The sequence below is a fragment of the Trypanosoma cruzi genome, genomic scaffold (genome assembly GCF_000209065.1).
Source record: "Trypanosoma cruzi strain CL Brener 1047053516763 genomic scaffold, whole genome shotgun sequence".
Lineage (NCBI taxonomy): Eukaryota > Euglenozoa > Kinetoplastea > Trypanosomatida > Trypanosomatidae > Trypanosoma > Trypanosoma cruzi.
Window position 1 is genome coordinate 112,206 of NW_001849543.1, and position 11,062 is coordinate 123,267.

Consider the following 11,062-nt stretch of genomic DNA (forward strand, 5'->3'; position numbering starts at 1 on the left):
GCGGGGACGAGAGCGAGGGACGGCACGCCGATCGCACCTCCGCTGCAGACCGCACAGCCCAGGCCGAAGTCACTCTCATGCATTTTCCGCACGGCGTCGTAGGGCAAGCCGGAATCGTGTTTCATCTTCGGCACTTACACAAGCAAGAGTTCCCCCGACAAATAGGGGGCGTTGCCAGGAATATGGCGGTGTGACGGCATGCACCCCGTTCGAATGCATGTACAGTGCGAATTGAGGGCTCAAGCAAAAGCGGGACCACTGTCCCGCATACGAGCACACGAACGCTCCAGAACAGAGCCACAGTCGGCACCGAAGAGGGAAGCACTTTGTAAACGCTTTTAATGTGACGGGCAGGCGGGCAATGCCGGGGGTTGACCACCCACACACGGCACAAACACCCGACAGCAAGAAATTCGTGACACTAAAAATGGGGATTAAATAACCACGCGCTGCAAAGCCCGAACCTCCGCATGAAGAACATCAAGCCCACACAGAAACCCCGTCCCCGCGCAGGAGAATGCCACCGAGAAAGAGCGCAGCGCGTGCCTAAAATGGCAAGCACACATGCGTTGGTGAACGTCACGCTGTCGCCGGTTTCCACGACGGCAGAGGCGTCAGGCCACCGAGAAGGCGCACGTTGCCCGGCGACGACAGCCCAATGGGATCACCACCGGCTGAGCTTCGCCGTCCAACATGCGTGTTTCAGTGCCACAGCAATGCCGGCCTGAACCGCTACCGCACGGCGCGCCACGGCATTGACCGGAAATTGTGAGAACCGGCCGATTTAAACTGTGTGAAGAGGCAATTCTGCATTTACTCCGCTGCGGCTCCCACTTCGGGTGCCGGGGCTCTCTTTTAGATCTCCGATCATTGGGCGGACGTGCTCTGCGATGGTGGCTGGCGTGTGAGTTTTCTTATTTGTTTGGGCAGACACGAGGAATAGTAGCAGTATATATCAACAGCACTGAATAGATATTGATACCGATATTTACATGCCTATCTATATACATATGCGGCCAATAAAGTAGCAATCCAATAAACCAAGAAACCAAGCAATCTGTCAATTTGGAGGGGAGAGAAGGGATATATCCATATCGATACGCATGCGTCAATAAAGAAAGTAACATTTTTATACTCAGGCCCACACCGATATATTTATACATTGATCGATGCTTATTTTTTTATCAACACATCTCTCCATATAATTTTTTATAGGAGCTTCTGAGGCAAATGATCGCGGGAGAGCCGGCGAACTTAGTTAATGTATATGTATATATATCATGCTAAAAACGAATACATCTCTTCACGGCGCCTTTCTGTCTTATGAATTTTGGGAAGGCCACGACTTTAAGGACATCAGGGAGCCGATAGCGGCAGGACAATTTTTTATTTTTATTTTCAAAGCCACAGCCACAACGAGGTTGGTTTAAGGAAATGGCATTGGCTTGTTTTACACGGCCTCCGAGTGGAGAGATATTGGCGCCCGTCCTCCGCACCTAGTGCGCCAACATGGCGATATCCAGGTGCAGCTTGCCTTTGTTGATGAAAACGGGCCGTCGGATGCGACGTTAACTGTGGCCACCCCGATGACAGGCTCACGCTTGGTTTCAGGAAACGTCGCCAAACCCGGGGAGGATACGAGCCTTACAGGATATATTGCGAATCCCCGGGCGCCTCGAGTAGCAAATTTTGAGAATCAACTGCTCCCGCTCATCGTGTGGGCGCCGCCCGGGAGTTGAAGGTCCAGCAAGAGCTCGTCATTGCTGAAGGAGGGCGCTTGAGCACGGACCACGCCTGTGCCATCGTGGACGCGCGGGATCGAGGCGCTCAGCTTCATTCGCAGGCGGAAGAGGCGCATAACAACCCATCGACGCGCGAATCTCACATTGCGGTCTCCGGCGGCCTTCTTGCAGAGCGAGACTGCGCGCTCGCCGGGCGCGAACAGCAGTTGGAGACAATCCGCGCCAAACTACAGGAACGAGAGGCGCGCGTTAGCGCTAGGGAGGCGCAGCGAGCCGCGTGGGAGGCGGAGGCGGCGGGCCGGGAAGAAGCCCCCGCCACTCGGAGAGGTCCTACAGATGGACTTGTCACGCGTGAAAATACGGCAGAAGATGGCGGTACCAAAAAACAGCGTCAGACGCGTTGCTTGATGGTTGGGGGGGGGGGGGGCGCCGTCACGCACGGCCCTACGCAATCTCACGCGGGAGAGATGGTAGATCATTCCCCAGACGTCTCGGGGCAATTTTGGGTGACCACATTTCCATTTCTTGATGCCGTTGCCTTCCGCACTTCCTCTTGGACGCCCATTCTGCAACTGAAGAAGAGGCACGAAGTTTCTGCGCATTTGACGTCACCACTTGGGCCCGGCGTGTATGGAATGAGGGCGTTTCCGGAGTCGTTGTCGACTTCCGGGACCCGCACAATTGTTGGCATCGGGCGGACGACCAGGCTCAACTTCCCTTCGAGTGTTGATTGCGTGGGTTGGCGCGGTGGAAGCGGAGCGGGATCCCACCGATCGCTTCATGAATTTTGGCAGGATCTTACTGCAGGCATTCCGGGTGCGGCTCATGCCGGCGTCCGACCCCGGCATCCCGCTCTCCGACATTCGCGCCCTTCTCCGCACCGCCGTTCATGAGGCCGACGCCTTTGCGAGGGCAACCCGGTCTCTCGCGGAACGGCGAGGTACGCAAATATCGTTGCGATGCCAGTTAAGTCATGTTTGTGGACACGACACGTCTACACGCAACGTGCGCGGCGTAGCCCGGAGGAAACCACTTGCCGCGCAGACGGCCGTCAAAAAACGGCAGAGGAGTTGCCCGCTGCTTATGAAAGCGGACGACGGCAGCCCCATCCATTCCATCACCTCCCGCCATTCCACACAGGCGTCGCACCGCGCCGCCGATGCTCCATCCGATCTTTCAAATCGCCTGACGCAATCGTCGAGAAGGGCGATGGAGCTTATCTGCCAACGACGCTCGACTGTGGCACGACGAATGACCGACATCCCTGCTTTGGACCAGCTATATGAGGAAAGCGAACGAGGTGGCTCGAGAGATGTGGGCGCCGTCAACGTGGGAGCAGAGAATGTCACCAGCAGGGCAATTCACAACCTTTTGCCGCACGCACGAACGGTCGATCAGCGAGGAGAGCTGCGCGGCCTTTTTGATGGGAATATTCGATGTGGCGCCGCCGGCCCAACCGCAGCACGCCAGGATGCTGCGGTCCATGTCGCAAATGGATCGCACCCCGCTGGGCATGGCGATTCTGGGGTTACAAAAAATTGCGGCGCGAAAGGAAACAAAGCAGGTGCGCCCCTCGACAAAGGAAAGGGGTGGACGAATGTATCCGCAGCCGGGCCGATTGGAAGGAACGTGTTGTTTTTTGACTCACGTGGGTAACGGCGAGCCGTTGTTCCGAGATCGCGTCCCTGACACCCAACAATTTCACAACGGAGCCGGACGGGACCATAAGTTTGGATCGGGCCGTGGCGCCAAAGACGGCGAGAGCGGATCCCCACCGCGCCTTGCGGTTCGTGAGGGTACGAGGGCAGGTCGTGCTCGACACTATAAAGTTATGCAGGACACTTCAAGAAAACGAAAAGCTCACGAATCTTACGACCGCACAGGTGGGGCGAGCTCTGGCTCCTTGGCATGCCACGGCGCATTCCATAAAACAAGGTGCGCTGCGGCACGCTGCTCCAATCGTGGACACATACAATTTGGATCCACACGTGATCTCGCAGTTGGCGAAGCACGTCGACCCGTTCGACCTTCCCGAGAGCACAGTTTGTTATTTGTGGAGGTACACCACAATGCTGACCCAGGTATCGTCGCTGGCCGCATTGACGTGAAGGGAGAAGCTGCGGCAGGGCAGGAACCCTGGTTGAGAGCAGAAGAGCGTTTTTTCCATGATCTTCGTCACAATCATGCTGCTACGATAACGAGACGCGCGCCAAGGACGCGTCCGGCCACTCCACAAGATGAACGAGCCATCCCGCTACAGCAGGTCAACGTGCCCGTGTTGAATCTGGAGTGGATCAAAAGTCGGTTGCACCCGGCTACCTTGGAGAGTCTCATGCAAGTTTGGGACTCGTCGGGTGGTCCCCTTTCCCTCAATCCTCCTCCGGTAAAGCGCGCGAAGTCTAGTGGAGGATTTCGGTCTCTGACGCGCTATGGTTGAATTAAGCGGGAATAAATGACGACGCTTCGTCTGCGATAACGGGCAGATGGACAATGCCTTTTTCGGTTCTGGAGGAGAAAACCACCGGTTTACTACGACGATTGACCGCGTGGCCATGCGACAGCAACAGAGACGACCCTTATGGGGCGAATGCGCCTCTTTCGCACATTTCCCATTATTTGCCACCTGTGGTGGCTGAGGCCGCTTCCTGCCTGGATGCAAAGGCATCCTTTTTTCAAGTCTCTTTACCGCGGGAGACTCAGCGTCTCTTTCGATGCCGCGTGGAGGACGGCACGCTGGCGGAGCTCACACGGCCCCCAATGGGACACAAGGCCGGCCCAGAAATTCTCCGGATTATTATTACTTCGGCAATTGCGGTGGTGACGACGGTGGTTCGCCCCCTCCGGGCTGCACGTCCATTGGTGCGCGACGACGTATGTATCGATAATATACGCATTGCAGGGTCGAAAAGCGATGTGACATTGTGGGAAGCCCAAGTGCTTCGTAATGCGGTCGGCCGTCACGCCACGATGGGGGAGGGCCGCGAATCAGGCGCCACGCATTACACCTTCCTGTGTGTGTAATTTGATCACACTCACCGGGCGGTATCCCTGAGTGACAAGTTTGTCCGGTCTGTATGCGCCATGCCGTTGCTCAATTCCTTAACCATCGCGGAAATGGAGATTGTGGCGTCACGGTTTTTTGTACGCGGCTGCCATTTTGTGCACGCGTTTATTTGACTACTACTTTTTTATCAAGGCAGTGCGACGAATATTATCCGCACTTAACCGGGGGATTGTGCTGGAGACATCCCCGACGAACCTTCCGCCGGCAGCGGTTGGCTCGGGCAAGAGATTGAGACACATCATCGAGAATATAACCGTAAGCGAATCATCAATCCCACGGAAAGGCATCGGCCGCCATCATCACGGATGCGTCGCTCCGCGGATGGGGAGCCGTTTTTATTCCAGACTCCGGCGACGTTAAAATCGCCGGAGGGAAATGGGAGAGGAAGTCTTTTCTTATGATGCAAGCCGAGGCACGCGGTACGCTTGGCCTTATCGGCCTTTTCCGCCATCTTGCCATCCACCATGGACGTTGGGGCGCAAAATACTTCGCTGCAAGGAGCGGCGAATAAAGGCAGCTCGAAATCGCACGCGTTGACGTGGGAGCTGCGACGGATATATGATTTTTTAGGCTTTCGCGGAGTGTATGTATCCTTTGCCCACGTGCGGTCTGCAGATAACCCCGCAGACGGCATATCACGCGGTCGTGTTTTTAGAATTCAGTAATTGGCGAAGGGGAAGCGGCGGTGTCTTGTGGCTGAAAGAGCCCAAAGCCTTTAACTTTGTAAGCAATAGTGTTTCTTTACGTAACAAAGGCCGCCGTGTGGCTAGGGCGGTTGTCAGAATTTATTTGCTTGTATGAATCATCGGGGTAGCGAACCCAGTCCTTCTCTGTTATTCTTTTCTTCCCCCTTGTTTGTGTTTGATGATTTGGGGAACGGGCCGGCAGCCCAGGCAAGTAACCCTTCATTCTTCCAGAAAGCAACGAACTTGGCATAAGGAATGAGCCGCGTAGGTTGCTAGAGGGAATGCATTTGCTTCCTTTTTCAAAAAACAAGGGCGATTTCTATCAGTTTGGGAAAGTGCGATTTTTTTTTTTTTTGAATCGGCGGCTCTCGGGATGCGCGCTGCCGCGCGACCGGCGAATCGATGTCTGTTGCTTGCGCGGCGTTTTTGTGCTTTATTTTGCACCAAAAGCGGCCGCGGCCGTGAATCAAATCGGGACTTTGGCGCGGGTCGCTTCTGCGGCAGAAATGTTTGGGCAATCGGTTTCCGCAGCCCTTACTGGATCGGTAGTTTTAAAAGGATTTAAATAAAATGTTCAGCGTTAAGCTGTGTTTCCAAGCAAAAAGGCCTGGCGGGACCGCCGGTTCGAGAGGGGCGCTTCGTCTTCATACCTGAAAAGGCCGCGATGCACCCTTTTTGGCTTATTTACGCGCTGCGTGCGCCAAAATAAAGAAGACATTGGCCCGGCGTCGGTTCTAGGCGGCCTTCTGTTGGAAGAGCGCAAGTTCTTGGGCGACGTGGCCCGAGCCCGGGACCTCCATGCCGCGCGGACGAAGTCCAAGACGTGCCAACTCAACCGGCTTTCCTTCACTCCCTCGCGCTCCCCGAGTCAACTCCTCCAAAAAGAATCGCTGAAGTCGCAACGCAGCGCTTTCCCAAACCCCTTCCCGCGGTCGGCGGTGGGGTCTGCAAGCCAAAAAATTCCTTCTCGGCTGGCGCAAAATCCGTCAGGGGAATTCAAGCTATCGTTTCGGACCCCACGACGGGGCTGTTTGTAAGCGGCGCGGCGGCCTGGCAGAAGGACCGCTCGTCCGAGGAGGGAAAACCGCACCCTTCGGACGAAGGCGTGCTGTGGTGGGTGTTTCTGCCATTTCTGGTTGGTTCCGTGGAAATATTGCCAAAACCGAAAGCAGCAATATTTGTACGCCCCCGCCCGCCGCCTCGTTTCTGCGACCCCCAGGGCCATAGCCCAAAGCCCGGCGCAATGCTTATTTCATCCTGGGTTTCCGCCGCTTCGAGCAGGGCGCCCGGTCACGACGGCCATTCCTACGGGCCGAACCCGCACCAAGAAACCTGCCGAGCCTCTCTTGCCGGCGGGGTGCCGGGGCTCCCGTGTTGGATTCCCCGCGCGCTTTCGCCGCCCGCTTCCCACCGCTGTCCGGCAAGGAATGGCGCTAAGGGGGCGGGCGTCTCATTTTCCACTTTTCCCGAAAGGGGGAAAGTATACCCACGTATTTTTTTTTTACAAAGCCTTTGTGCTACGCCAGCCGGCTTCCACAGCGAGGGGCGGAGGCGATAAGCACCCTTAACGGGGTAACGACGCATGGCGCTAGCCACCGCCAAAAAACTTCCCAACGGGGGTTCTTTTCTTTTGGTGGCGTCCCGTCGCCCCTTCTACAATGAGACGCGCCGATCGGGAAGGGGCAAGGACTCTAACATCCTCCCCTCTGCGCGGGCAGGCGGTGAATGCGTTCTTTCTCTGCCGCCGTCCGCCCGGCAATGGGAAGCTGCTGAGAATTCATGCCGCGTTGAACCTCCATAATAAACGCCGTGTTCAGGATGGGGAAATTCTAAAAAAAAAAAAAAAAAAAAAAAACCATGTTCAAAAGTAAAAGCGTAAGAGAAAAAACAAAGAATTTATTGCAGTAGAAGACGCGTTTTCACCCACCGCTATCGCAAAAAAAAAAAAAAAAAAAAAAAAAATATTGTAAAAAGGCTTATCACATCAGCGCGCTGTGCTGGGAAAAGCTAGTGGTAAAAAACGCATAAATATTAACAAATGAACCTTCTTCTCCTATAGGATTTTATCAATGGAATTCAATAAACCTCGACGCACACACGCACAGATTCAAAAAAAAAAAAAAACTTTTCTAGTCTTGCAACCGTAAAACACAAACAAGGGCAGCTAAACATAATTGCTTCTCCATAATTTAAGCGCACACACGCAATTTTATAGTGGAATTTGATATTTGCTTTTGCAGTGTTTATGTACCACACGAACCGCCCTTGCAGAGGAGCCATTTCTTTCCATTCGTATTTCTCCTATGGCTTATTAAGGGAATTTGTCTCTGTTTGTGGAGCGCCGTTTTTCCACAAGGACCAAATTTCATCAAGGAGCGGCTTTGGCACGGCACGGCCCCAGGTGAGGAACAACTGTTCGTAGCGGTGCCCATCGCTTTCTCGCTGCACCCATGGTTCTTCCGCAAGCCTACTTTTTTTCCAGGGCACGTATTGAAGGAGGAGATGCGGTAGGGCAACGACAACCGCGTTTAGCATGGAAGGCCGGTCGCGGAACAGTTTCATCACGGCATCGACTATGTACCAGTAATTCAAAAGCTGTTGTTGCTGTCTCATGTTGACAGCCTCCGCAAAGCACTCATCAAGAACTTCCATCACCTTCACCACGGCCATCGGGGTCTGGCAGAGTGTATCGCAAATTGTCTCCAACACCGCCATAGAACGCTGCGTGCACCGGCCAGAAAACTCAAGTGCAATAATGCGCCGCAACAGCTCCTGCAGAGAGGCGTGACTACAGCCACCTTCCGCTGTGGGTGGCCGTTGGTCGGCTATTTTGGCCTTCTCTGTATCCACCGTATGCTTTATTTTTTCGTTTTCTTTGCTGGGCTGCTCCGTTGAATGGGTCGGCGCCAGCTTCTTTTCCTTCTCCGTCTCCACTTGTCGACTTCTGCCGCTACCATCCGCAGTGTGTCCATACCTTACGTTGGATCGCTCTGGTGGAAACGTTCCCGAGGAGTCGGGGGCGCCGAAAACCGTCGGTGACACATGCGTGGTTTCCTGCGGACTGCTTCCGTTGTGGGTCGCTGCCCTCCACGGATTTGGTGGCGCAGGACGAGATTGGTCTGGCCGGCCTCGCTTTCTTCTCTCCGTCGGAGTCGTGTTGCTCCAACTCGACTTTACAATAACTTCCCTCCGGTAACCCATCGAACGATTCGGTTAGTTTGCCTTATAGAATACCCTTCTAAGGTATGAAAAAAAAATCACTCAAACAAACAAACAAAAAAAATAAATTAAAATGCCGATGCTGTGCCACTGAGAACGGTACTCGTACTTCAAACAAGAAGAAACGTCTCAAGTGTGTCCCGCAGGCTACATTGCACAGACACACAGAAAACAACCTGGATGAACAGGCATGTTTGCTTTGACGTGTTAAGAATGCAGGAAATCTATTCTGGGCAAGCTCACCCACAAATATTGGATGATCGTGCCGTAGCGCGTAACGTCTGCCACAGAGTGACACACAAAAAAAGAGAAGGAAGTGCGGTGGAACAAAGGAACTGCGAGAGGAAAAAAAAAAAAAAAAAGAACGTTGCACCTTCCTTCTACCCCTTCATGCCCCACTTCACTTCTGCTCTTTCAGTGAAAAGAGGTGTAAAAAGCCACATCCGGAAATGTACGTGGGTGCTTAAATGCCTTTACCCTTGCAAACAAACAAACAAAAAAACAACCCAAAAAACAACTGTGTCAGCGTGTGGAGTCTCACGCAGATAAATACAGGGGAAAAAAAAAATCAACAGAAATAATAAGTCGGATTGACAGTATTCTGCGCTTTTCGGGGTTGTAGGGATCAGGTTGTCGCGAATGATGACGCAAAGGTTAGTTCGGGAAGCAAAATTGCTTCAATGGTTTATACTGGAAAGGCTCTAGTGCTGGATAGCTATGTGTGCTGCCTATGTACCACGACCCACGTCTATACACGTAAACAAACGGGTCGCTTCTTCTTCTTTTTTTTTTTTCTCTTCGTTCATTTAGAAAGGACCTCTCACGACTCTCATTCCGCTGGTTACTCTTGCTTTTCTGACTTTGACGGTGAATGTCACGTCATTTAAATATTTTTTCGCTGTTACTATTCAGATAAATGCGGCATGCTATTGTTTTCTAAAGTCAACTTTTTAAAATTATTTCTTTATCTGTTATGGTCACAAATAGTCAATACTGCAAGGAATGTCCGTATACAACAAGCAATTGTTATGTCTCATACGTGCCGTCGTGCGGGCTGGGGCGGTCCCAAGCACTCGCATTCCCAATTACCAACGACGGGGGCATTTCTGCAGTGGATGAAGCGGAGTCTTTCGTGGTCCATCTCGAGTGTCCGCAGTTGTGCTCCCTGCGTGCCTTGCCTGCTGGCATGCTTGGCACTTTCTGTGGCGACCTGTGCGCGAGGCGCCTGTTAAGAAGACGGTGGCACCATTCTGGCGTCCGCATCCGAGGTCTTCGCAAACTATCGGAACGCCAGGCGGAGCACGTCGGGCATGTGCCCTCATACTGTGGACGGACAAGCGTACTCTGCTGCAGGTTGGGCAGGAGGAAGTCAATCCGCCGCTCGCTGGTCGGCAAGGAGTTGCGGTGCTCACTTCGGAAAGAGGTTCTGGCGGAGGCAGCGGAGGGCCGGTCTCCTCAGTGAGGGAGGAACGGCACCACCGACACAGAGGGTTACTTGTGATGCGAAGGGCACGCGCAGGCCTGTCGAGGAGTGGGCAGGCATCGCACCGCGCCTGTGCGCAGTGCCGCCACTCGTGGCACGATGTCCGGGTCGTGTCAGGAATACAGTCCCCGCCACACCGACAAGCGCCTCTCATACGGTGTACGCGCCTTCTTTTCTTCTGGGCATCCCTCCAGTACGGTCACCTGACTGCAGTAAAAAAGTTCACGTGCCAGATTGGGCTGTCCTCCTGCGGGAGGGATCGTGCAATGACTTCGTCGTCGGCGGCCTCATTGCGTGGGATACCGCAGTGCGATGGAGAGAACATGAAGTTTACAGAGCGACCTCGCTGTATCAAGGAGAGCAGCACAATCCAACTCTTCAGTGACGTAGTCTCGCATGGCCAGTGGAACGACGCGGAGTGCCTCAGTTCTTGACGGGGAGTCCGTTGCCACCAGTATTCGTGTGGGCGATTGGGATGTTTCCCAGACAAAAGGTATGAGATGTCTAATGCCATTTTCAGTGGCAAGGCACTCTGCTCTATATGAGAATGCGAGCCTGCCAGCTGCTGCACGATGGACCTCCACAGGGAGATCATTTGTCGTGGTGGAGCCGTACAATAGTGCAGCGGATCCAGATGCGAGCTCAGCGAGAGAGGAAGAAACGTCCGTCCATAATTCAAAATCATACGCTCCCAGAGAGGAGTAAATAGAATCAAAAGCCGTGCGCTTGACGTCGTCAGAGGCGTCTTGGGCAAAGCGTGGCTGATAAATTCCACTTTATTGCAGATCGCACAGTGTCCCAGGGGAAAATTCGATGTTGAATAGGAGGGGCACGATTGTGGCTGTGGGGTATCCCAATAATATTAAAT

The 11,062-nt window shown here is 53.7% G+C and overlaps 1 protein-coding gene across 1 annotated transcript, besides 11 other annotated features; it reads right to left on the minus strand.

Annotated features, from left to right (window-relative positions):
• Positions 1-4,143: part of a sequence feature (areas not merged during assembly with more than two copies in the genome that could not be assigned to a particular haplotype) that runs on past the window's edge.
• Positions 1,214-1,399: a mobile genetic element.
• Positions 1,214-5,539: a mobile genetic element.
• Positions 4,144-4,304: a sequence feature (areas merged during assembly that could not be assigned to a particular haplotype. This can correspond to areas where the two haplotypes were merged or to regions with more than two copies in the genome that were merged during assembly.).
• Positions 4,305-5,521: a sequence feature (areas not merged during assembly with more than two copies in the genome that could not be assigned to a particular haplotype).
• Positions 5,522-6,801: a sequence feature (haploid, non-Esmeraldo-like haplotype).
• Positions 6,802-11,062: part of a sequence feature (heterozygous, non-Esmeraldo-like haplotype) that runs on past the window's edge.
• Positions 7,324-7,347: a microsatellite.
• Positions 7,429-7,454: a microsatellite.
• Tc00.1047053510481.90 (hypothetical protein, conserved) lies at positions 7,794-8,693 on the minus strand (the record flags this gene model as incomplete). The annotated part of the gene is made up of 1 exon (XM_806675.1): positions 7,794-8,693. The coding sequence occupies one exon, from the start codon at positions 8,691-8,693 to the stop codon at positions 7,794-7,796; it is 900 nt and encodes a 299-aa protein (XP_811768.1).
• Positions 9,194-9,228: a microsatellite.
• Positions 9,809-11,062: part of a mobile genetic element that runs on past the window's edge.